Source organism: Anolis sagrei, chromosome 3 (assembly GCF_037176765.1).
Source record: "Anolis sagrei isolate rAnoSag1 chromosome 3, rAnoSag1.mat, whole genome shotgun sequence".
Taxonomy (NCBI): Eukaryota; Metazoa; Chordata; class Lepidosauria; order Squamata; family Dactyloidae; genus Anolis; species Anolis sagrei.
In genome coordinates this window covers 164,026,631-164,053,784 of record NC_090023.1, presented here as the reverse complement: position 1 = coordinate 164,053,784, position 27,154 = coordinate 164,026,631, and the positions used below count along the sequence as shown (strand labels likewise).

Sequence of the window (27,154 nt, the reverse complement as noted above, 5' to 3'; positions counted from 1 at the left end):
CAATTCAGCTTGCAAAAGCCTGCAGGAATATAAAAATCTATTTGCCTGCCAGTGGAAGGCCGAAAGGAAGATGCAATTCTAGTTTCCCTAAGAAAGAAGTTACAGAGCTTAGTGGGAGCAACCAAGGAAGCCCAACCTTGTGTTCCGACCAATTATATCTGCAAAGGTTGTGTCTGGGAAAGCTCATGTCTGGAGACACAGCCTAGACCTAAGCCACAGAGGTATTTATAGGTCAAAATCAGGAGTTTGACCTGTGTTCCAAAACAAGCTGGTGGGAAGTGGAGCCATCAGGGGAGTTGTACAATCCCTGTAATCAGCCTCAGTCAACCTTCTGGATGCTGCTTTTTGGACCAATTGAAGTTTAATGGGTTGTCACAATGGTGTTCCTAGACAGGAATTGGGAAAGCAAATGGACAAGCTGTGCACATGATGGTGACAGATTCTTTGAATGGGCCAACAGCTTGGCCATCTCAACGTCTTGATTTGATCCCTTTAAATCTCTCCCCTCCCCACCTCCCCTCTATCCCAACTTTCTTCCATCACTCTCTCTGTGAAATCTGCAAAGCAGTCTTGTGTCTCATAATACATGCAGTGACCTGACAGCATGCAGGCAGTGGAGCTATTGTCAGTATTAACTAAGCCCTACTGGTTTAATATACAACAGTCAGGTGATTGCTGGAAGGGAAATGAAGCCAAAGTCTCCAAGAGATACTTTAAAGAATAGTTTCTGCTTGTGCAGTAATACAGGTTCAGAGGTATTCTGCATATTAGATTCCCCCTCCCATATTTTTGAATACTTGCATGTACATAAGATTTTATTTATTTATTTGTTTATTTATTATTTGAACTTATATGCCGCCACTCCCCTGGGGCTCGGAGCAGCTTACAAGAACGGCTAAAATCTAACACAATTTAAAAAAAACAATTTAAAACAATTTAAAAACAGCAATATCAAATATTAAAAGTCTGTTGAAACAGGTATCAGGCATGGACTTCAGGTGGCAGAGTGTTCCAGAGCAATGGTGCCACTACTGTAAAGGCTCTGTGTCTCGTTGCTGTTAGACGCAAGGTCTTGACACTGGGAATTTCCAATAGATCTTGATCCTCAGAACAGAGGGATTTCTGGGGTTGGTAGGGGGTGAGGCGGTCCCTCAGATACATCGGCCCCAGACCATGCAAGGCCTTAAAGGTGAGTTCCATCACTTTGAAAGTGATCCGGTGCTCAATTGGTAACCAGTGCAGCTGTAGTAAGATTGGTGTTATGTGGCATCTCATCGGAATTCCCGCAAGAAGCCAAGCAGCTGCATTTTGTACCAACTTGAGCTTCCGGATCACCGACAGAGGAAGGCCAATGTAGAGGGCGTTACAGTAGTCCAGTCTTGAGATGACCGTAGCCTGGATCACCGTAGCTAGGTCGTCCCTGGACAGGTAGGGGGCCAGCCGTCTAGTATGCCGCAGATGAAAAAAGGTTGTTCTGCTAACGGCGGACACCTGGGCCTCCATCGTCAGCAGAGGGTCCAAAAGGACTCCCAGACTCTTTACCAATGATGATGGCCATTTCTAGCCCGCCCTTCTCACCCCTGAGGGGGGACTCAGGGCAGCTAACTCAGGCAACAATTCAATGCCAACAGTATCAAAACAACAATATAAAACAGGAATATAAAATCCATTACATAACAATGAAACAGTGATATTTACATAACCACATAGAACAGATCACATAACCACAGGTCATAAAGCCATTTCCAATTTTCAAACAATCCTATTGTCTGAGTTCAGTGCCAAAAGTGCTGTTGTGCCCACTAGCCAAAGGCCTGGCTCCAAAACCACGTCTTTAGTTTTTTCCTAAAAGTAAGGAGGGAGGACGCCGATCTAATCTCGCTGGGGAGCGAATTCCATAAGATAACTTGGAGAGGGGACCCATGTCTAAACAAAAAGTAACTTATGTTTTGTAGACCTCTTATATGTTGCAGTAAGTTGTAAAAGGATCAACACCAAATGTGTGTGTATTAAAGAAAACCATTATGTGCAGCTGCTAATCTAGGTCAGCTAGTACATTTGAGCCACACCCAGTGGGGTATAACTATATGTGTTTTAGAATACAGTTCAGCTTTTGCTCTGAGGAGCTTATGCACACAGCATTTTGCTTGACCATTTGCGTTGCTCATTTGAAGGAAGATGAAGAAGCCATACTCTTTGTATTCTGTAATTCTTACAAGGACTATGTAAGTTTGTTGCACTGTTTAGTTTGCATGCAACACTGCAAGTTTATGTTTTGACTAGAGCAAAGTTTTCTGTTCTTTTTCCTCTTGCTTTTGTGCAAACACATCATTTTTCTTAAGTAAGCTTATAAGTTACTACAGACAAACTAGTTGTTGGCTAGATCCATTGGCTATAGCTATCACACAAAGGTGCATCTACATTGTTGAACTAATGTGGTTTGACTCAGTTTTAGCTGTCCTGCCTCAATGCTATGTAATCATGAGAGTTGTAGTTTTACAAGGTTTTTAGCTTCATCACCAATTAGCACAGGTATTTCACCAAACTTCAACTCCTGGGATTCCTTTGAATTGAGCCATGGCAGTTGGTGTTATCAAACTGCATTAACACCCTTCATTTAAGTAGCTGGGATGAGTGATAATCCAATCTACAATACCAATGTGTGCTCAAAGTCATACTCTAGGCATTGAGTACTATTGCCCAGTGCTTGGTAAACTTTTTAATGAACTCCGCACCCCTACCACTTCATGTTATTTGCTTTTCCTAAGTACTACACTGATGAGGTCTGTTTGCAGGAGTGTATTACGAACAGAAACTCTTATGTAAACATTGTGTAAATCATTTTGAATAGCAATAAGCCAGAAACAGAGGTAGTCATATCTGTCTTAGTTCTGTCTTTTGCCAGTAATTTCATTTCTTTATTGAGAATTCTAATCTATGTTAGTCCACTTATAGTATTGGTCAAGCCGTCATCCTCCAGATCTGTTGGATTACAAATCTCACCACACCAGCCAGACTGATAGTTGGGATGATGGCATCTGTAGTTCTAACACACATGCTGAGATGTACCAGCTTTAGATAAGCTGCTTTAATTATTTGCTACAATTATATCCCACTCTTTCTCCAGTTAGTTCATGGCAGTGTGTACTTCATTCTGTCCTCCAACACATTTCATATTTATCATAACTCTAGATCAGTATGAGAAAGAGCAAGATGGATTCTCTATGTCACAGTCCAATATCCTAACCAAAACACCATACTTCACACACACTTAAGTTTACAACAAGTATGTCTGTATATGCTGTATGTTAAAATTGGCATTGAATGTTTGCCATATATGTGTACACTGTACTCCACCCTGAGTCCCCTGCAGGGTGAGAAGGGCGGAATATAAATGCTGTAAATAAATAAATAAAATCCTTACTTGTCATCACTGTCATATTCAAAATGACAATGAAACAGCATTGACTTTTAACTTTGACTTACTAGAGAAATGCAAATCTCATTGATCTATTCAGTCATTCAGTGGGCTTCTTAGAGGAACAAAGCTGAAAGACTTGGCATGGAAGAAATCAATAAAACACCCTTTCATATATAAAACATGTAAGGCGTGATCAAGTTGGGACCTGAAAGTAACTATTAGCCCAGTTTTCACCATGTTTGCTTTAATGCCAACCCCATAACAACGGTGACAACGGTGGATCCGCGCTACTGGTACTTCTCGACCTTACCGCAGCATTTGACACCGTTGACTACCATCTAATAATTCACCGTCTTGCCATGTCCGGGGTTCGCGGTCATGCCCTTAATTGGTTTAACTCGTTTTTCCAGAACCGGAGTCAACGCGTGGAGTACATGGATCAAGTCTCCGATAGATCCCTCCTCCTATGTGGTGTCCCAAGGTGCAATTCTCTCTCCTCTTCTCTTCAACTTCTACGTAAGACCCCTTTCTAGTTTGGCTCGGAGTTTCGGCCTGGACTGCTACCAATATGTGGACGATACCCAACTCCTTCTGCGCCTGGAGCAACGTCAATTCCAGACTATTTCACCCGATGTCTGGAAGCTCTGTCGAACTGGCTACATGCTAGCAGACTGAAGGTGAACCCGGTGAAGACTGAGATTCTCTGGCATGGCCGCCTGGCAGGTCTGACTCATCCGTTACCCATCTTCGATGGTGCCGCCCTATCTCCATCGACCACTGTTAAGAACTTAGGTGTCGTCCTAGATTCACAGCTGACAATGGAAGCTCAGGTCACTGCTGCCAGCAAACAGGCCTTTTTCCATCTACAACAAGCAAAGCAACTGGCACCCTACCTATCTGACGAGGCTCTGGCAACTGTCATCCATGCCACGGTCACGTCTAGGCTGGACTATTGCAACGCCCTGTATGTTGGCCTTGCGATGTCTATGACCCGAAAGCTCCATATTGTTCAGAATGCGGCAGCCAGGCTACTCACAAGAACGCCCATGAAATGCCATATAACACCAGTACTGCAACATTTACATTGGCTTCCAACTGAGTACCGTGGCCTGTATAAGATGTTAGTTCTGACCTTTAAAATTCTTTACGGCCAGGGTCCATTGTACCTTAGGGAATGCCTCTCCTTCTCCCATCATCGGAGGTCGCAACGACCAGCCCAACGCAACTTACTCTATATACCGGGTCCTAGAGAAGTGCACTTGGAAAGTACCAGACACAGGGCTTTTTCTATTTCTGCCCCGGCCTTATGGAATTCCTTGCCGCCCTATATGAGAGCCATGTGTGACTTAGGGCATTTTACTCTAGTACTTAAGACCTGGCTTTTTACTAGAGCATTCAATCTCTGTTAATTTTTAAATTCTGTATGTATGTATTTTATCTTTTACAATTTAGCTGTAAATCATTCTTGGATGGAGGGCAATTAATAAGTAATTAAATACGATGATATGATGATGATAATATTTGACATGAATTCAAAGGATGCATCTTAAGATATTGCAGGTTATGGGAGGCCTGTCTAATTGTTTGTACCAAGTTGTGATGTGGCGGCAAAAAAAGCCAATGGGATTTTGGCCTGCATCAATAGGAGCATAGTGTCTAGATCTAAGGAAGTAATGCTACCCCTCTATTCTGCTTTGGTTAGACCACATCTGGAATATTGTGTCCAATTCTGGGCACCACAATTCAAGAGAGATATTGAAAAGCTGGAATGTGTCCAGAGGAGGGCGACTAAAATGATCAAGGGTCTGGAGAACAAGCCCTATGAGGAGCGGTTTAGGGAACTGGGCATGTTTAGCCTGAAGAAGAGAAGGCTGAGAGGAGATATGATAGCCATGTATAAATATGTGAGAGGAAGCCACAGGGAGGAGGGAGCAAGCTTGTTTTCTGCTTCCTTGGAGACTAGGACGCGGAACAATGGCTTCAAACTACAAGAGAGGAGATTCCATCTGAACATTAGGAAGAACTTCCTGACTGTGAGAGCTGTTCAGCAGTGGAACTCTCTGCCCCGGAGTGTGGTGGAGGCTCCTTCTTTGGAGGCTTTTAAGCAGAGGCTGGATGGCCATTTGTCAGGGGTGATTTGAATGCAATATTCTTGCTTCTTGGCGGGGGGTTGGACTGGATGGCCCATGAGGTCTCTTCCAACTCTTTGATTCTATGATTCTATTCTATGATTCCAAGAAAGGAGGAAAGCAAAAGGAAACAGGGATAAGGGGAGATATGCCCAGTTAAATGCGCAATTCCAGAGGTTAGCCAGAAGAGATAAGGAACTATTTTTAAATAAGCAATGCATGGAAGTGGAAGAAGACAACAGAATAGGAAGGACAAGAGACCTCTTCCAGAAAATTAGAAACATTGGAGGTAAATTTCAGGCAAAAATTGGTATGATAAGAAACAAAGATGGCAGGGACCTAACAGAAGCTGAAGAGATCAAGAGAAGGTGGCGAGACTATACAGAAGATCTGTATAGGAAGGATAATAATATTGAAGATAGTTTTGACGGTGTGGTGAATGAATTAGAACCAGACATCCTGAGGAGTGAGGTTGAATGGGCCTTAAGAAGCATTGCTAACAACAAGGCAGCAGGAGACGACGGGATCCCAGCTGAACTGTTTAAAATCTTAAAAGATGATGCTGTCAAGGTGATGCATGCCATTTGCCAGCAAATATGGAAAACACAAGAATGGCCATCAGACTGGAAAAAATCAACTTATATCCCCATACCAAAAAAGGGAAATGCGAAAGACTGTTCAAACTTCCGTACAGTGGCCCTTATTTCTCATGCCAGTAAGGTAATGCTCAAGATCCTGCAAGGAAGACTCCAGCAATACATGGAGCGAGAGTTGCCAGATGTTCAAGCTGGGTTTAGAAAAGGCAGAGGAACGAGAGACCAGATTGCCAATATCCGCTGGATAATGGAGAAAGGCAGGGAGTTTCAGAAAAACATCTACTTCTGCTTCATTGACTATTCTAAAGCCTTTGACTGTGTGGATCATAATAAACTGTGGCAAGTTCTTATTGGGATGGGCATCCCAAGCCACCTTGTCTCTCTCCTGAGGAATCTGTACAAGGACCAAGTAGCAACAGTCAGAAATGATCACGGAACAACAGACTGGTTCAAGATTGGGAAAGGCGTACGGCAAGGCTGCATCCTCTCACCCAACCTCTTTAACTTGTATGCAGAACACATCATGCGATGTGCGGGGCTGGATGAATGCAAAGCTGGGGTGAAAATTGCTGGAAGAAACATTAACAACCTCAGATATGCAGATGACACCACTCTGATGGCCGAAAGCGAGGAGGAGCTGAGGAGCCTTCTAATCAAGGTGAAAGAAGAAAGCGCAAAAGCCGGGTTGCAGCTAAACGTCAAAAAAAACCAAGATTATGGCAACAAGAATGATTGACAACTGGAAAATAGAGGGAGAAACCGTGAAGGCCGTGACAGACTTTGTATTTCTAGGTGCAAAGATTACTGCAGATGCAGACTGTAGCCAGGAAATCAGAAGACGCTTACTTCTTGGGAGGAGAGCAATGTCCAATCTCGATAAAATAGTAAAGAGTAGAGACATCAGACTGGCAACAAAGATCCGCCTAGTCAAAGCCATGGTATTCCCTGTAGTAACCTACGGATGTGAGAGCTGGACCTTAGGGAAGGCTGAGCGAAGGAAGATCGATGCTTTTGAGCTTTGGTGCTGGAGGAAAGTTCTGAGAGTGCCTTGGATTGCGAGAAGATCCAACCAGTCCATCCTCCAGGAAATAAAGCTCGACTGCTCACTGGAGGGAAAGATACTAGAGACAAAGTTGAAGTACTTTGGCCACATCATGAGGAGACAGGAAAGCCTAGAGAAGACAATTATGCTGGGGAAAGTGGAAGGCAAAAGGAAGAGGGGCCGACCAAGGGCAAGATGGATGGATGGCATCCTTGAAGTGACCGGACTGACCTTGAGGGAGCTGGGGGTGGTAACGGCCAACAGGGAGCTCTGGCGTGGGCTGGTCCATGAGGTCACGAAGAGTCGGAGACGACTGAACGAATGAACAACAATTCTATGATTCTAAGTATGATTCTATTCTATGATTCTAAGTTGAACACCACCAGAAAGACACACTTGCAAATTGCAGCGCACTGGGGATTGCAACAATAACCATGTAGTGCAGAGAACACAAGGAATCTGTAAGATGGGGATAGGCAAAGTGTGGCTCTAAGGGCCACATTTGTTCTTCTGAAGCTATTTTTCCAGCTCCTCCAACCTTTCCGGAGTGATCTTTTTGTCATCTTCAAAAATGATGCCTACCACTTCAGTCTAGATTTGCAGAAAAGATTTTTTTTAATGTGTGACTCTTTTATTTTCAAAAACAATCAGTTTTGAGTTTCTTGAGCCAGACAAGCCCAGCCAATGTCTTGACAAATATTCCCTTGCAGTACTCCTTCTGTTTTTACTTTCCGTTATTTTCCATCACAAGCAGTAAGTTGGCTATCAGGATCTCTTTATTCATTGTGACATTCAGGTACTTAAGCCTAAGGCTCTAACAACTTCAGAAAGGTTGAACAGGGTGATATTTATTGTTTTCCAGAAGACTGAAATCCTTCCAAAAAGTTAACTCCTTTATGTATATGCCAGCAACACAGCATTGTTGTTGGTTTTTAAAAACTCATTTTAATGGTTTATCCAATTTCCTCCCACAACTGCATAAAAAATACCATTGGCTGGTGGCTGAGTGCTTCACTCCTTCATTAGAAATCCCACTTCTTCCCCCATCATCTTTCCATGTATGGCTGGTTTTACTTTTTGCAATTCAAGAGAGATATTGACAAGCTGGAATGTGTCCAGAGGAGGGCGACTAAAATGATCAAGGGTCTGGAGAACAAGCTCTATGAGGAGCGGCTTAAGGAGCTGGGCATGTTTAGCCTGAAGAAGAGAAGGCTGAGAGGAGATATGATAGCCATGTATAAATATGTGAGAGGAAGCCACAGGGAGGAGGGAGCAAGCTTGTTTTCTGCTTCCCTGGAGACTAGGACACGAAACAATGGCTTCAAACTACAAGAAAGGAGATTCCATCTGAACATGAGGAAGAACTTCCTGACTGTGAGAGCCATTCAGCAGTGGAACTCTCTGCTCTGGAGTGTGGTGGAGGCTCCTTCTTTGGAAGCTTTTAAACAGAGGCTGGATGGCCATCTGTCAGGGGTGATTTGAATGCAATATTCCTGCTTCTTGGCAGAGGGTTGGTCTGGATGGCCCATGAGGTCTCTTCCAACTCTAGAATTCTATGATTCCCAGCTCTCGATAAAATACTGTAGTTGAAAATTGAAAAATGTTCATCATCAGGCTGAATGTAATACTTGTATGCATTCAAATTCATATCAAATCAATATTTTGTATAAAGATCCACAACAAACTATGACTGAGACAGATGTTCTGATGTTTGGTAACATCAGTCCCTTCACCTTTCTTGACAACTATGAAATTGGATAGACTGCTGAATGTTTGAGGGGATTTTCCAGAAGCCAGAGCTGGCAATTCTGCTAAGGTTCTAGTCTCGCCATTAAATGGCAAGACACAACCTTCCATTAATACAATCCCTCTTGAGTGCTATCTCTAATGCCAGAGATTTTTTAGAGACCTCCAAGCAATTTCCTGCTCATGTTCCCTAGCAACTGATTTGTACGAGATATAGGAATACCTTGACAGTCAGAGCAAGGACATCATCTAATTGGTAACAAAATACATTTGGGATTCAGGAACCTGGTGGGGCCAATTATAGTTGGATACATGGTAAGATTTGATTCCATATTGCTGTTGGTAACATATTATGGTCTGCCAAGTGCTTAAAGTACTCCCTACTTTTGCACTTTCTCAAATATATAGCAAATCAGGAGGTTTCAACGAGCCCCTGTGAGCCACTATGTACAAAGGCTGATGAGCTGCCCTTGGTCTGATGGGTTAAAATGTCTGCAGGCCTGTATTTCTATTGAATGCAGCAGCAGGACTGACCCAGTTCTCAGAATGAACCCTACAATCCAAAGGCATGCCTCTTCTGTCTCATGAGATAAAATAAATTGGTTGATTCTGAGCTCTATGCACTTTGACCAAGGCAGAGCTAGGCAGTGGGACCATACTGCCCTGCCACAGGTAGTAGCATTTATTCATAGAATCATAGAATCAAAGAGTTGGAAGAGACCTCATGGGACATCCAGTACAACCCCCTGCCAAGAAGCAGGAATATTGCATTCAAATCACCCCTGACAGATGGCCATCCAGCCTCTGTTTAAAAGCTTCCAAAGAAGGAGCCTCCACCACACTCCAAGGCAGAGAGTTCCACTGCTAAATAGCTCTCACAGTCAGGAAGTTCTTCCTCATGTTCATACCTCTGAACCAATTTTAAAATACTCTCATCATAAAAACTTGCCGCCACCAAAAGCCACCAAATCGTCTGTAATCAAAGAAGGGCGACCGGAGTGGTCCTCATCATGGACGTTGTCACGGCCATCTTTGAATTGTCGTACCCACTTACGCACTTTGCTTTCACTCATAACAGTATCACTGTACACTTCGCAAATCTGTCGATGAATTTCTGCAGCAGGCAGGTTCCTTGCTGACAAAAACCGTATCACTGAGCGAACCTCACATGCGGAGGGTGAGTTGATAGTCTTAAACATTTTTAAAGCACAGAACAGAACCGTACAGGTTAGCTACAGAGCGGAAACTGAGCACAGTTGTTCCCGAGGCATGCCGGTACACGACGCACCCGCTCGTTGCGGTATGTGCGCTAACTACTAGGCCTGGGCGGTTTCGTTTCGTTAATTCGTAATTCGTAAATAATTTGTTAATTTTTCCAATTACAAAACGATAACGAACCATTCTGGAGCAATCATTAAAAAAAACGAATTTTTAAACACGTTTTGTAAATGCTTCATATTTCGTTATTGTATTCGTTTCGTTATTGTTCAGAGGTCGTTTTGTTATTATTTCCGCATGTCTGGGCCAGTTTTATGGTTTAATTAGTGAAAAAAATTTATAATATCACACCAACAGTCAAGAACAGAGGGAGAGGGAAGCTTCAGAAGTTTTTGGAGGTTTTTTAGCGTATTTCGCGGTCGCGTCCGCCATTAACGAATCGATTCGTTATTGTTTCGGAAATCGATTCGTTAATTTTTTACCATTTATGAAATTTTGTAAATATCGAACTTTTTAAAGGGAAAATTTTGTAATTATTTTAAATATCGAAACAAACCCCCCCCCCAAATACAAATCGATTTTAGAAACAAATTTTGCGTTGTTACCCAGGCCTACTAACTACTAGTATCTACAACAAAACGGACCTTACTTTAAAAATATCCCTCGTATATTGTAGAGCTTTGGTCATTTTGCTTTCATAGCTAGAAATATATCATTTCTTGTCAAAATATATCTGAAATAACAAAGCCTTGACATAAGGAATATGAAATGAACAAGGTGTAATCAAGAGACCCTAGTTTTCAAAGTTTGTATCACTTCATGAAGTGGTGAACAAGTAGACTCAAACAACAATATATATAATGAGAGCAAACAACAACCCTGTATGGTTTCCTTTCCTCACTTCAAATTTTCTTTTCTTGACATGATTTTTTAAGCTTTTACAATTTAACTTTAAGACATTTCTTCTTTCATTGTTCTGTCACTGTGACTAGGCATTTTATGCGTAGAAACCAAAATCTGATCATTTCATGATTTATGCATTCTTACTGAAAATTTAATGACTGCGGGTCTGCACATTACCCAATGATGTATATTCAACAAATATAATTAATGCAAGTGTTTACATTCAGAAAAAAATATTGTTTCAAGCACTTACAGATATCAATTATTTATAGATTCGACAAAAAGCTACAAATACTCAAATGAGGTTTGGGACTAGGAAAAGTAGAGGGGGAAAGAAGGAAAGGAGAACATATGGAGAAGGAAACAATGGAGAGACAAGTGGAAGGAGAGGATGACAGGCAGAGAACTGGAAAGAGCATGTGAAGAAATAGGGAAAAGACAAATGAATAAATGCAGAGATGGACACATGAAGAAACAAGAATCTTAGAGGGAGAGAGACATGGACTAGACAAATTTATTAATTATTATTATTTATTATTATTAACTTTATTTGTACCCCGCGAGCATCTCCCGAAGGACTCGATGCGGCTTACAAAGGCCAAGGACTCAAAACACAACACAACAATACAACAAATGAGGCAAACAGCCATGGAAAGGATAAAGGAGACCTGAGAAAAACGCATGGAGAAATCAGAAGAATGATTTAAAATGATGGAAGAATTTGAAATAAGGGAGAGGGAGAGAAAGAGCAACTGGAATGGGGGAATATATATATTTCCCACATTTTACTATGTATGATTTAGATCTGAAATAGAGAAAGGTATATTAAAAGCCATATTGGGCTCACTACACACTACATCAAGGACTCAGCCCACTTCATAGAAAAAATCAGCCATCTCAAGCTAAATACAAACGACAAACTGATCAGCTTCGATGTGGTATCTCTATTTACCATGGTCCCGGTAGCAGACACTATGGCACGCATCAACCAGACGTTCCCAGAAGACATCACGGCTCTGTTTCACCATTGCCTCACCACCAGTTACTTTCAGTGGGACAATGAATTCTACGAACAGAAAGATGGAGTAGCTATGGGGAGCCCTCTCAGCCCGGTCATAGCTAACTTCTACATGGAACACTTTGAAGAACAAGCCCTGGAGACAGCCACCAAAAAGCCCACGATATGGTTCAGATATGTGGATGACACCTTCACCATTTGGAGCCATGGAGAAGAAGAACTCAACAGGTTCCTGGACCATCTTAACAGCATCCACCCAAACATCCAGTTCACCATGGAAAAAGAAAATGAAGGAAGACTGCCTTTTCTAGATGTCCTAGTCATCCGCAAACCAGATCAACAATTGGGTCACACCGTCTACAGAAAACCCACACACACAGATAGATATCTACATAAAAACTCCAACCATCACCCAAGTCAAAAAAGAAGCACCATTAAAGCCTTGGCAGACCGTGCAAAAAGAATCTGCGAACCCCACCTCCTCCAAGATGAACTGAACCACCTCAACTGGGCTCTCCAGGCCAATGGATACTCCACCTCAGACATCAGAAGAGCTGCAAGACCAAGAACAAGCCACGAGAGTAAAGATGAAGATCCACCCAGAGGAAAAGTGTTCCTGCCATACATCAAGGGAACCACTGATCGCATAGGGAAGCTGATGAGGAAACACAACATACAAACAATCTACAAACCCACCAAGAAAATCCAACAAATGCTACGTTCAGCAAAGGACAAGAGGGGTCCTCTCACCTCTGCAGGAGTCTACCGTATACCATGCAGCTGTGGACAAGTCTACATAGGGACCACCAAACGCAGCTCCCAGACACGCATCAAGGAACATGAAAGGCACTGCAGACTACTTCAACCAGAGAAGTCAGCCATAGCAGAGCACCTGATGAACCAGCCTGGACACAGCATATTATTTGAGAACACAGAAATGCTGGACCACACCAACAACCACCATGTCAGACTACACAGAGAAGCCATTGAAATCCACAAGCATGTGGACAATTTCAACAGAAAGGAAGAGACCATGGAAATGAACAAAATCTGGCTATCAGTATTAAAAAACTCAAAAATTATAACAGCTAAACAACAGAGAGGAAAAAACCAGGCACAGATTAACACCTCCCAGCAACAGATTTTTCCAGGCTCAGGCAGGCCTTCAAATGCTAATGAAGGTGATCAGCTAAACATTCACACCTAACTGCAGCAGGGAAGAGCTCCTTGCCCCACCCCAGCCATTCCACAGATATATAAACCCATTGTCCTAATTCCAACAGACCTCACTACCTCTGAGGATGCTTGCCATAGATGCAGGTGAAACGTCAGGAGAAATGCCTCTAGAACATGGCCCTATAGCCCGAAAAAACCCACAAGAACCTAGTGATTCCAGCCATGAAAGCCTTCGACAATATATTAAAATATTTTTCAGTTATACAATACAACAAGCACACAATTTAGTGCAGCAACTGGTGCTTCTTAAGTAACAGTATCACAGCTGATGAACGACACCCATGATCCATTACTGTGCCTCAAAGTCTGGTTCATTTGAAACAGAACTGGAGTGTAATGGAATCAAAATCTAAGTACTTAGATGAGACATCTAACTTTTGAACTGTTTCTTTAAAAGATTTTAGAAAATCGTTCCTCTTTGGCATTGTTATGGCAAAGGAGTCTCTTTTGAAAAGGATGTGGGGCAAAATTGTACTTCCTGAATAATTACTACATATCCATAATGATTTTTAACCCAACTCAGTTCCTTTCAGGAGAGGGGGTGAAGGTGAGAAATTAAGTTTTCAAAAGTTCATTGAGTTTTCCCTTCTTTTCCAAGCTCAAAACAACGAAGGAGGTGAGAAAGAACATTATGGACAGAATGTTTTGTTTTCATTCTGGAGATGTTTGTACTATTGCAGCACACTGTAAAATTAAACACCAACATGAAATAATGTTATAAACACTCCCTTTCAACATTTATGTAATTAATGCATTTTTAAAGGTTCTTAGTGATATATAAATAATTTTTTGCTAAAATTCCCATTTATAATCCTTCTTCACATCCCGAACCATAGGATGCATCAGCAATGAAGTATCAGCCTTTAGATGAAGAAGACAACAGTGAGATAGGCATTGACAAGAAAATAAGAAAAGTATTAATGGCTCAAACAAATGGATCAGGTCCATCAATGTTCTCTTGGGAACTCACAGACAGAACAAGGAGGCACTAGTCCTCTCCTGTTGCTCAGCCATCAGTGGTTGTTCACTGCCCTGCTCTTGGCCCCACCTCTATCACAAGTGAGATTGGTGGGACAAGGAGCAGGGCCTTCTCGGTGGTGGCCCCTCGCCTGTGGAATTCACTTCCCGGGGAAATTAGGTCATCGACATCCCTCCTCTCTTGTAGAAGGAAACTAAAAACATGGATATGGGACCAGGCCTTTGGGCAATCTGACAGATAGACAAAGGACAATGACTACTAGAATTGATAGGATTTGACAATGTGGAATGAATTTACGGATTCTGAGCTGGCGAACGTTGGGCATTAGACTGGTTTTATTGATTGTGATGTATAATTGATTGTTTTAATTGTTTTATAATTGCTGTTGATATATGTTTTTATCTTATTGTTTGTGTTGGCATCAAATTGTGCCTTTTGCAAGCTGCCCTGAGTCCCCCCTCGGGGGTTGAGAAGGGCAAGGTAGAAATGTGTTAAATATATAAATAAATAAATAGTGTGCACAACAGTTTCTGAACTCTGAGGTTAAATAAAGCCAAAGTATGGAGTCAACCAAGTCAATAAAATATATTGAAAAGCAACATGGTAGAACAACTCATGCAGTAAGATCAGAACCTCTATAGAAAGCTTCAGTGCTAGGTTTGCTCTCTACTCCAAATAGCAATACAACCCTGCTTGCTGCTGACAACCATTCCCAAGGGCAGATGGATCTCACTCCTAGCATCATAACCTCTTAAATTGGTACAAATTGGGCCCAGCATGTATAACACTTGCATACTAACTGCTGGTTGGATTGTTGAACTGAGACTTTCAGTCCTCACTATGCCACTAAACACATAGGACCATCTCAGGCCCCTTCTACACTGTCATATTATCCAGATTATCAAATCAGATAATCCACACTATTTGTTTTGACTGGATTATATGAATTTACACTGCCATATAATCCAGTTCAGATAATCTGGATTTTATATGGCAGTGTAGAAGGGGCTTCAAGTGAGGATATGTAGAACATACCATAGTTCTTAGCATTTCGGATCTGATACTCAAGCCATTGTTCTGCAATCCACAGATCTCTTTAAACTGGAATGCTTGGGTTAAACTTCCCTATAGAACTACCTCTGAGGATTCCTTGCCTAAGAAAATCCTATGAAACTCATAAGGTGATCTGAAGGCACATATGACTTAACTTGCAGCCAGGGCAGAGTAGTGCTTTGAGTGTTGGGTTAGAATTCTGGAGATCAGGATTCGTCTCCATCATGAAAACCCACTGGGCGACTTTGGGCAAGTCACATCTTCCTAACCTCAGAGGAAGGCAAAGGCAACCCATCCAGGCAAAACTAATCTCTGATATTGCAGTTGACTGTGCTGGGGATGCTCTCAACTAATAGTGGCTATTCATGTAGTTTTAATAATGCTGTTTCTATTTGCTTTTACTTGGTTTTTAATTATGCAGGTATGAGTCTATACATTATGTAGTATTTTAAAGGTGCATCTTGCCATCAATATATGTAGCATTTTAACGATTTATAGGATTTTATTGTGTATTTTATATTGCATTTAATAATCTGGTGTTCATGTATTTATTTATCTGCCTTGCCCTGTATGTGAAAGACCTATGGTCTAAGCATCGAATAAACTACTAAATCTGGCAAAGGCAACCCCGCTCTAAACAAAGCTTGCCAAGAAAACTCCATGATAAATTTGTCTTAGGATTGCCATAAATCTGAAGTGATTTCAGTGGATACAAACAACAAATACATATTTCTATGGAATTTTTATATTAGTGTTCTGTCGCGCGCTGGGCCTGTAAAAAATTTCCTTTAGAACAGATGTGCAACCTTTGCCCAGCGGGAAGCCAGGGGGCCCAAGGAGAAGCTCTTAGGAATTTTCCACCACAAACAGTCTTTAGAGGGCTTGTGAAATATAACAAAGTCTTTTATTGAGGAACAATCAAACAGAAACTTATCTTGGCTTCAAAAGGTTAAACAAATGCTTCCAGGCTTTTGTGCAACTGGTGGCTACTAACTGTTATTTTACTTTAAAGGAAAATCCCTTTCTAACTTCTCCCAGGCTGACTGTGAACCTAAACCTAACTGATGTGGGCTCCACTACCGGGTTGAACTGTGTCTCAAAGCACCGAGTGGACCTACCAGCAAGGCCTGTAGTCTCTTCAGCTGGAGGTCTTTAATATTCAAAGCTGTTTTTCCCTCTGAAATTCCTCAGAGCTTTAGGGCTGTTTCCCTGGGAATCTTTGGGAATCTTTGGATGCTCTTAATTTATTATTTATTATTTATTTCACGCATTTCTACCCCGCTCTTCTCAACCCCTGAGGGGGGACTCAGTTTTCCTCCGGAAAGTCTTAAGGGTTGAAGCTTTTGTACAGGGGAAGCTTGCACACGTCCTGTTCATTAGCTTTCCTTGTTGAGACTAACTAAAAAATGGCTCCCTTCCCTTCCCAATTGCCCTGAGCAAGGGGCGGGATCAAAACTTAACGATGATGGACAGGTGACTTGCCCTATGACTGCAACCAAAAGAAGCCACCTATTTGCAGAGTCCCTGAAACCCAGGACTGCAACCAAACATTTAATAAAAAGCAAATAAAGTTGGAGCTCCTGGTACAGCTGTACCAGAACAATTAGCATTAACTACTGGCTGAAGATCAAGCTGCCCATAGACTGCCCTATATTGGACAATATCCTGACATCAACATCCCCTTTCCAACTCAAAGACAAACCACTAGATGGTAACAATCAAAACAAGGAGGAAGAGATGGGAGAAGGAAGAAGAGACCACTGTAAGTAAAGTTGCAAAAGCCCTGGGAAGAACTAAATATAAGCTCATTTATTCATACACATAATAATCCACATTAGTGCTGGAAGTCAATATTTTATACACATGGATTTCATACACAGGAAATAAAAGGTCCTTGAGTTAATAATATAAATTAATATTATAAAAATGTTCCCACATTACAATTACTTCATAAGCACTGCTCATTTTCTTGTTGTAACACATCAGTGGCCACCCAGGATTTGTCTGTAAGGAATAAAAGCTCACTGAAATACTTCAATTGAAGAGTATAATTTCTTAAAAGCTGGTGTGGTCCACTGACTAACTGTATAAGTTAAGAGCACCTGAAGGTCCTGAGTCCAAATCTCACCTCATAAATGTACTAAGTTGGCTCAAAGAAGTCACTGTTTTCTAAGCCCATCCTCCACAGCAATGCAGGGAAGATAACACTCTCTTATCTATTGGCAAACACATCAGATGATGGCAAAATTGGTGGTATGTGCCGGTTCACATTCTCCTTTATGATGAAGCCTGCTGGCTCCCATTTCATGATGCATTGCAACTTCTGGAAGGTCTCTGTCATAAAGGAGAAGGTGAACTGGTACATGCTGCTATGGCGATAACATGTGAGGCTTCACATCTTGCTTTGGATTGATGGGGGGAGCCAGTCAATGTATGTTTCCTCCTGTAGGATGGGGACATTGGTGAGTTGGGCAATGTGGGATGTAGGGCAATGGTTCACCATGCCACCGAAAGGGCACAAAATAGCTACAATCCGTGGTGATTTCAGTGGCATGCATAAAGAAGTCTTTAGTTTAGTTGAACACCCAAATTTCTTAAAGAAAACACATTGTATAAGAAATTCAGAGCCAGAACACAGAGCCGTCCCTTTTGTGATGTGAAGACTACTACGGGAAAGATGCCCATTCAACCTCCAAAGAATGAGAGTTACAATTTTTCAAGGTAGGCTGTTTCAAGCTGCTTTTACATCAGTGTTTCTCACCATGAGGGTCGGGACCCCTGGAGGGGTCGCGAGGGGGTGTCAGAGGGGTTGCCAAAGACCATCAGAAAACACGGTATTTTCTGTTGGTCATGGGGGTTCTGTATGGGAAGTTTGGCCCAATGCTGTCATTGATGGGGTTCAGAAGGCTCTTTGATTGTAGGTGAACTATAAATCCCAGCAACTACAACTCCCAAATGTCAAGTCTGTTTTCCCCAAACTCCACCAGAGTTCACATTTGGGCATATTGATTTTCATGCCAAGTTTGGTCCCAACCCATCATTGTTTCAATCCATCATTGTTTTGGGTCCTCTCTGGATGTGGGTGAACTCCAACTCCAAAACCCAAGGTCAATGTTCACCAAACCCTTCCAGTATTTTCTGTTGGTCATGGGAGTTCTGTGTCCCAAGTTTGGTTCAATTTCATTGTTGGTGGAGTACAGAATGCTCTTTGATCATAGGTGAACTATAAATCCCAGCAACCACAACTTCCAAATGACAAAATCAATCCCTTTCCCCACCCCTCACCGCCATCCCACCAGTATTCAAATTTGTGCGTATTGGATATTTGTGCCAAATTTGGTCCAGTGAATGAAAATACATCCTGCATATCAGATATTTACATTATGCTTCATAACAGTAGCAAAATTACAGTTGTGAAGTAGCAACAAAAATAATTTTATGATTGGGGGTCATCACAACCTGAGGAACTGTATTAAGGGGTCGCGGCATTAGGAAGGTTGAGAACCACTGTTTTACGTTAAAAAAAGTGGTGCATTACATTTAGCTTTGTCTTTTCAGAGGCAGGAAAGTAAATGAATAAAAATGGTCAGCCTTTGTCATCTGACAGACTCTTATGTCTTTGAAAAGTACTCTCAGATATCCATTGCCCTCATCGACTCTTCTCTAAGTGTACTCAATTCTTCTTCTTTTCCTTAGGATTTGTTTCCCATATCACTGACCTACCACACTTTCCCTTTCTCTGTGCCATGCCAAAAAAAGAAAAGAAAAAATATATACAAAAGAATAAACAGGTTTACAAAAGAATATACAGCAAACACTCATTAAACATGTGAAAAATCAGTATTAGCTGAACCCAACCCCCATGACCTCTGACACCCCTCAATGTGGATCACATAACCAATCAGCAACATGTCTTCTTTCACTCAATCCCCTTTCTGGCAGTTATCAAATCTACCTTTGTCTTCCTTTCTAGATACTCAAGTGCCAGCCTCCATTTGTTTGCAAATTCTTCATTGGGTTGTTGTAGGTTTTTTCGGGCTATATGGCCATGTTCTAGAGGCATTCTCTCCTGGCATTTTGCCTTCATCTATGGCAAGCATCCTCTGAAGAATGCTTCTAGAACATGGCCATATAGCCCAAAAAAACCTACAACAACCCAGTGATTCTGGCCATGAAAGCCTTCGACAATAAATTCTTCATTATTTCTTCCCCTACTACTATTTGTCAGCTTGGCTTTTTGGATATGATCTAATAATTTATCTCTCCAATCTTCAATAGTTAACTCTTTTCCCCCCTTCCATGTTTTAGGCATTAGTTTTGCCGCAACAAAGCAATGTTGACAAATTTCTTCATCTCCTGCACTAATACACTTTCTAAATAGTCCTGATAAGCACATTTCTGGGTTTTTCTTGACCTTTTTTGTAATCATATAGTTTGTTTCTTTCACCACCTTTTTCCAGAATTTTTGAACAATGGTACAGGTTCACCATACATGGAAAAAAGATCCCTTCACCTTCTTACATCTCCAGCAAGGCCCTCATCCTGTTTTCTCTATTTTGGCCAATAATTCTGTAAGTTCTATAAAACATTTTAAACATCTTTTCTCTAATTGAACCATTGAAAATCTAAACCCCCTTTATAAAGATTTTCCAATCTTCCAAGGCAATATTTCTACCTAAGTATTTGTCCCATATAATCATAACAATTTTTATCCAGTTTTCTACTAAATTATATTTTAGAATATATTTATAAAGCTTGGAGATTAGGCCCTTGTTACCCTTCTCAAAGATACATTCGAACTATGATTTTTTAGAAGCAAATCCTATCTTTGCATTTTCCCTTAATCTGTCATGCAACTGGAAGAAGTTGAATCAGTCTTTTGTTCCTGATTATTCTCTCTCCTTGAGTATCCATTGCCCTTCTCTTTAACCAGATATTCCTTGTATGTTCCAGATTCAATGTGTGTACCCGGTCTCAGGACTGCTTTCAATGGATACAACCATAAGGGTTTTCTTTTGGCTGTATCCCTTTCTTGTACCTTTTCCACATTGCTAAAAGACTGGCTCTTAATATATGTCCATTTGTCATGAATGACTTTTCAATAACTTTGAAATACAGGTTCTTTTTATTGCAATTTCCAGTGTGAGAGGTTATATCAGATCACAGAAAAACATTTAGACATAGAATGACATTGGACATGCAGACATACAGATTCTATGCAACTACATTGGATTTACAATTACATTGGTCAACAAACAAACAAAGGGGAATTACATTTTTACTCAACATTCACACACATGTACATGCATTCATCCACATGCATCCAAAATATTACCACTTTTTTTCCCTCCTTGGAGAAGCACCTCTTAGTCCAGACCCTGCTTTCCTGCAGCCTGCCAAAGCATAGTTCCATAATGCTAAAACTTCAAAATGCCAAAATGGCAAAACTTCTTTCTCTAAGAACAGTGCCAAGGACCAGATCTCTGTTTTCCATACAGCAGAACCTGACTCCTTGCACAAAATCTAAGACTCCAAAAGTACTTCTTCCTCTTCCCTTGAGAAAGAAGCCACAAAGTGACCAGAATCATATCTGTTACTTAGGTACACTATCTCTCTCTTTCCCATGGAGCAGAGCATAGCGGGTGAACCAGACTCCTCAGGTCTGTCACAATTTGAGCATTATTAGACTGAGTCTTTTATAGGAATATTCTGTTGATGTAGTCCCAAAGCTGTAAATTAATGATAGACATTTTCTATCCTGGCTCCATCTCAGTTTCCTGGCCAGATGTTGATATTCTTGATTGGTGTTGATCTTATGTTGACTTCCTTCTTAACATAAGGAATGTTGCAAACATTTCTGTTATCACTGTCCCAATTCTTATCAGAGTTTACTCTTAGATCTCATTAACAGGTTTAATCACAAAGCAGCAAGCAGGTAGTCAGTCATTGCAGGCCTTAATATTATACTGGTATTTCCAAAATTATTAGCTCCATTCATAAATCCTTCCATTCTTCCATTCATTCCCACACATCATATTAAATCAAGACATAGTTTTCTTAGATCTACAGAGACACTTGCTGGAACACCCCAGCAAGCAAGAGTCCAAAAGTGGCAGGCCCAAACCCAGCACCTCAATCCATGGGTGATACCAGATGAGAGACTCCCCCCTGGGCACACAGAAGACTGGGCGACTTGGAAGGCGCTGAACAGACTGCGCTCTGGCACCACAAGATACAGAGCCAATCTTAAGAAATGGGGCTACAGGGTGGAATCCTCGGCATGCGAGTGCGGAGAAGAATAAACCACAGACCACCTGCTGTAATGCACTCTGAGCCCTGCCACATGCACAATGGAGGACCTTCTTGCGGCAACACCAGAGGCACTCCAAGTAGCCAGATACTGGTCAAAGGACATTTAACCAACTACCAAGTTGCAAAATCTGTTTTTTTCCTTTTTCTTTTTAATCTGTGTGTTTGTTTTGTTCTGTTAGAATTGTAACACAATGGTATGGTTGCTGATGACACGATAAATAAATATCATATTAAATTCCTATTTGTCAAATCTGCACATTGAATTTCCTGTGACACATTAAATTCTTTATTTTCTGCAAGAGTTCTGAAGAATACCCCACCATACTACAAATCATAAGATTCTATAGGATGAAGCAATGACTGTGGATAATTTCTTCAACCATAATTCTCTCCATGGGTTTCTAGACTCTGCCACTTCAAGCTCTATGCAACTCCACACAAAAATAGAAATGCCAGCACTTATTAATTTTTTTGGATTTATATTATATTTCTCCTAAAATCCAGGATCCAAACAATATTCAGCAAAAATGCGATTAAAAAATAAAATACATTAATTGCACATTAAAATACATAAATAGAGAAAAGAACTGCATCCACCTGGTTCAGCAGAAACCCAATTTAAATGCCAACGGCCCATCTGAATACATTTCTTTTGCCTGTTATCCAAAGAAAGGAAGGAACCAAAATAGGTTCTTGTGGCAGTAAGTTCCACATAATGGGAACAGGAACTAAAATAGTTGTCTATTGTATCCCCACTAAATATAGTAAACTGGCATATTAGTGAGATGACTAGATGGAGGAAGCTTCCATCACACAAGTATTTATTACCCTGTAGTTTGAAGTAATATAGTTAAGAGATAAAAAGGATCAAGCCCCATGAAAAACACTTGAAATTGCTATAAAGAGGATAATATATACATGTATTTCTCTATAAATATCACAAGAACTTTTTTTAAACTTACTCATTCCATGGAAACAACCCTCTCTTCTTTCTCCTGTCAGAGAACAGCTGGAGCAGTTGATGAGCAGATATTCAGAGATAAGCCCTCCTGTTGATTTCAATGGGAGAGGAGAAACAACATTTAACTATGAATTGCTTTTCTAAAAGCCCGTTTTCAATCTGGTTGTTTGACAGCATTGAGGAGGATTCAAGAGTTGGAGCATAGGTCAAAAAGCATGTACAATAAATTCTGGCATTGGGTTGTTGTAGGTTTTTTGGGCTATATGGCCATGTTCTAGAAGCATTCTCTCCTGACGTTTCACCTTCATCTATGGCAAGCATCTTCATAACCTCTGAGGATGCTTGCCATAGATGCAGGTGAAACGTCAGGAGAGAATCACAGAATCATAGAATCAAAGAGTTGGAAGAGATCTCATGGGCCATCCAGTCCAACCCCCTGCCAAGAAGCAGGAATATTGCATTCAAATCACCCCTGACAGATGGCCATCCAGCCCCTGTTTAAAAGCTTCCAAAGAAGGAGCCTCCACTACACTCCGGGGCAGAGAGTTCCACTGCTGAATGGCTCTCACAGTCAGGAAGTTCTTCCTAATGTTCAGATGGAATCTCCTCTCTTGTAATTTGAAGCCATTGTTCCGCATCCTAGAACATGGCCATATAGCCCCCCCCCCCAAAAAAAAACCCAAAAACAAACCTACAACAACCCAGTGATTCCAGCCATTAAAGCCTTTGACAATACATTCTGGCATTGTTTACTTTGCAGAATATTTTCAATAACCTTGCCATATAAATTTGTGGGAGCAGATAATGTTTAGAATCTGCATGTGACTTATATACAAGTTTGCAAAACAAATGTGTCTACTACAGACCTTACTTTTTGGTATGTCCTCTGCTGGCTTTGATTTAGTGTTACCATTTTGCCTTTCCAGTAACCCCCAAACCCATCCACTAGCCCATTTGGGCCTCTTTCCCCACCCCAACCTCCTTTTCTTCCCCATTATTTTCTTTCCCCCTCCCCTCCCTGTTCCCTCTTCCCATAACTTACAAATTAGTTCGCTCTGTTGTTTGCCCATGCCAAGAAATTGCTCTTCTCCAGATATGAGCTTCTTCTTCCTTTCTGCCCAGTAATCAATGCCTTCCTAAGTGCGAAGTCCTCAGTATTCCAGTTGTCTCCCTCTGGACATGAAAAGCAGGGGTGGAGCTGTAAGAAGAAAAGGGCCTTGTTGGTAAGCTGTGGTAGTGCCCAGCCAGTCTGAAGATGAACTGCTGGAGAGAAAGTGTGAGACACTGAAAACCAAATAAAGGAATCACCACTATGCTAATTTAGTCCATCATTTATTTATACAGATTGAGTCTCTCTTACCTGAAAGGCTTGGAACCAGAGGTTTTTGGAGTTTGGGTTTTTTTGGAATGGGGAAAGGGGGCTATTCACATATCCAGTTCTGACTGAATGTTAACTCCAGGAGTCCTTGGGGGGACGATGGGGAAAGTGGGTGAAAACTCCGCTTATGAAAGATCCCTTCTAAAAATCAGATATCTTAGATGTCCCCCTGGCTGTAAGAGTTTCCACACTTTTAACAAAGTAGCTAGGAAGGGAGGGGAAAATCCTTCTTCCTTCCCCTGAAATGCAAAGATACAGAATGAGAGACACCTGGCTCAAGAGCAGTATGTGTGAAAAAGATCTTGGAGTCCTCATGCACAACAAGTTAAACATGAGCCAACAATGTGATGTGGTGGCAAAACAAGCCAATGGGATTTTGGCCTGCATCAATAGGAGCATAGTGTCTAGATCTAGGGAAGTCATGCTACCCCTCTATTCTGCCTTAGTTAGACCACACCTGGAATATTGTGTCCAATTCTGGGCACCACAATTGAAGAGAGATATTGACAAGCTGGAATGTGTCCAGAGGAGGGTGACTAAAATGATCAAGGGTCTGGAGAACAAGCCCTATGAAGAGCGGCTTAAAGAGCTGGGCATGCTTAACGAGCTATGGAATGCCCTGCCTGCAGATATCAGATCAGCCCCCTCCCTGCTGCTGGCATTTCGGAGGAAAGTGAAGACCTGGCTGTTCGAACAAGCATTTGATTAAACAGTGTAGTTGAACATAGGAATGGAATAATGGATAATGAGTCTGGATTCTGATTTTACTGTTGAGGTGCTAATGACTGTTATTCTGATGTTAATGATTTATGTAACAATTGTTTTTAATTGCCCTATGATGTTTTGTATCGATGTTGTTCACCGCTTTGAGTCGCCTGAGGGCTGAGAAAAGTGGTACATAAATAAAGTAAATAAATAAATAAATAAATCTTGACACAGAGCCCCCATGACCCATTCTACATCCTGCTGCAGTTTTAGAGGAGGGTTGACCATGGATGATGGGACTTGCAGTACGTTCACTCACTTACTGAAACCACTGCCACCCACATCCAATGGCTGATAAAGACCAAACTTGGCACACAGAGCCCCCATGACCCACTCTATATCCTGATGCTGTTTGGAGGAGGGAGGGCCATGGATGATGGCACTTCAAGTACCTTCACTCACTTCCGGAAAACAATGCAGCCATTATCCAATGACCAATAAAGACCAAACTTGGCATACAGAACCGCCATTACCCACTTTCTCTAATCACCCGGGCAGCGCCGGATCCCCAAGCTAGTAAATAAATAAATATTTAGCCTGAAGAAGAGAAGGCTGAGTGGAGATATGATAGTCATGTATAAATATGTGAAATGAAGACACAGGGAGGAGGGAGCAAGCTTGTTTTCTGCTTCCCTGGAGACTAGGACATGGAACAATGGCTTCAAACTACAAGAGAGGAGATTCCATCTGAACATGAGGAAGAACTTCCTGGCTGTGAGAGCCGTTCAGCAGTGGAACTCTCTGCCCCGGAGTGTGGTGGAGGCTCCTTCTTTGGAAGCTTTTAAACAGGGGCTGGATGGCCATCTGTCAGGGGTGATTTGAATGCAATATTCCTGCTTCTTGGTAGGGGGTTGGACTGGATGGCCCATGAGGTCTCTTCCAACTCTTTGATTCTATGATTCTATGATTCCTATTCAGTGGTGTGACCAGACCTGCCATGTTCTTTCCTTAAATACTCCTTCCCACTATCACAAATACTACCTGATCAGTAAGTCAATCAATCCTTGTTGGGTTATTTTGTATTCCCTAAATATTTTAGAACTTTTGCAAACTTCAGTTTTTCCCAAGTTATGCATGGAGATATTGTGTTGTTGTAGCTGCAATAGGACACACAGTAGGAGAATAGATGTTCTATTCATATTTAGAATTAATAATATAAACATTGCCTACCTAACACTTACTCGTCACATTCATCTCTTCGGGATACAGTTTGTGGTGATAGTGTTGAACATCTCCCGAGGCAGCAACTCTTGTTTTGTGTCTTCTTGTTTTGTGCCCAAGTGTTTTCTTAATATTATAAAGATTAAAGGGCCTTTGTTATGTTCTTTGGCACACACATCCAGCTGACTCTCTGTGCCACTGCACACATTGAACTGCATGTGAATAAACCCTGGCTTGTCCAAGAGACTCTCTTTCTGTAGGGAATTCTTAGACTTTCCCTCTCCAATGGGGAGATGATTGTCTGTCTGACCTACTTGTTGCACTTTGGTATTGCAGGAGAAATTCTCTAGAATAAACATATCAATAGGGTATACATATTTGCATATAGGTTATGACCAATATTCATCTGGCCCAGTATTCCAACCCAGCTTTTCTAAGATGAGAGGTGGAGATCCTTTGCAGCAATGCTACCTAAAATCTCTTAAATCAGGATTAGAAATGGGTGGCCTTCTAGATGTGGGATTATATCTGCCGTCAACTTCAGCTATCAAGCTGGCACAAGCAAACTTCAGTCCTCCAGGTGTTTTGGACTTCAGTTTCCAGAAATCCTAGCCATCTTACCTGCTGTTAGGAATTGTGTTGGTTGAAGTCCGAAACAGCTGGAGGGCTGAAGTTTGCCCATGCCTGTTCTAAGTGGTTGCCCGTCCATGCTGCATTCCAATTTCCAATAGAGGGCCACGCTGCATTCCAATTTTATGTGCAGATTCCGAGATTCCAACAAAAGTGTAATTGCTAAAATCAGAAGGACTGAACACTCATTCTCTCCATCTCAGCTTCAGTTGCTCCAGTGAAAAGATAATGACATTGCATTCAAGCAGAGGTTCTTTGAATGGGCCTCCCTGGAAGATCTTAATCTCCAAGGTGGTTCATAGGGGGAATTAGATTCAAACAGGTAAACTGGGCTGGAACCATTTAGAGCTTTATAGGCTAAATCCAGCACTTTGAATTGTGCGTGGTAGCAGACTGGCAGCCAGTGGAGCTAACATAACAGGAGAGTTGTATGCTCCGTGTATGCCGCTCCAGTGAGCAACCTGGTTGCTGCCTGTTGGACCAATTGGAGCTTCCTAACAGTCTTTAAAGGCAATCCCATGTAGAGCACATATTCCTCCAGGAATGGTACCCAGGTACTGTGTGTAGCCTGTTGTCGACTTGGTTGTTGGCATGCCGGTAGCCAGG

General features: G+C 41.6%; 1 protein-coding gene across 1 annotated transcript in view; it reads right to left on the bottom strand.

The window, feature by feature from the left end:
- The window catches only part of PHYHIPL (phytanoyl-CoA 2-hydroxylase interacting protein like), a 193,338-nt gene extending 169,569 nt beyond the window's left edge, over nt 1-23,769 (bottom strand). Inside the window, exons 1-2 of the mRNA XM_060768957.2 lie at nt 23,657-23,769; nt 22,616-22,702 (exon numbers count right to left, since the gene is read on the bottom strand). Coding sequence (XP_060624940.1) covers nt 22,616-22,619 — 4 coding nt within the window. The 5' untranslated portion in view covers nt 22,620-22,702; nt 23,657-23,769. The remainder of the gene's footprint in view (nt 1-22,615; nt 22,703-23,656) is intronic.
- Nucleotides 23,770-27,154: the final 3,385 nt, after the last annotated feature.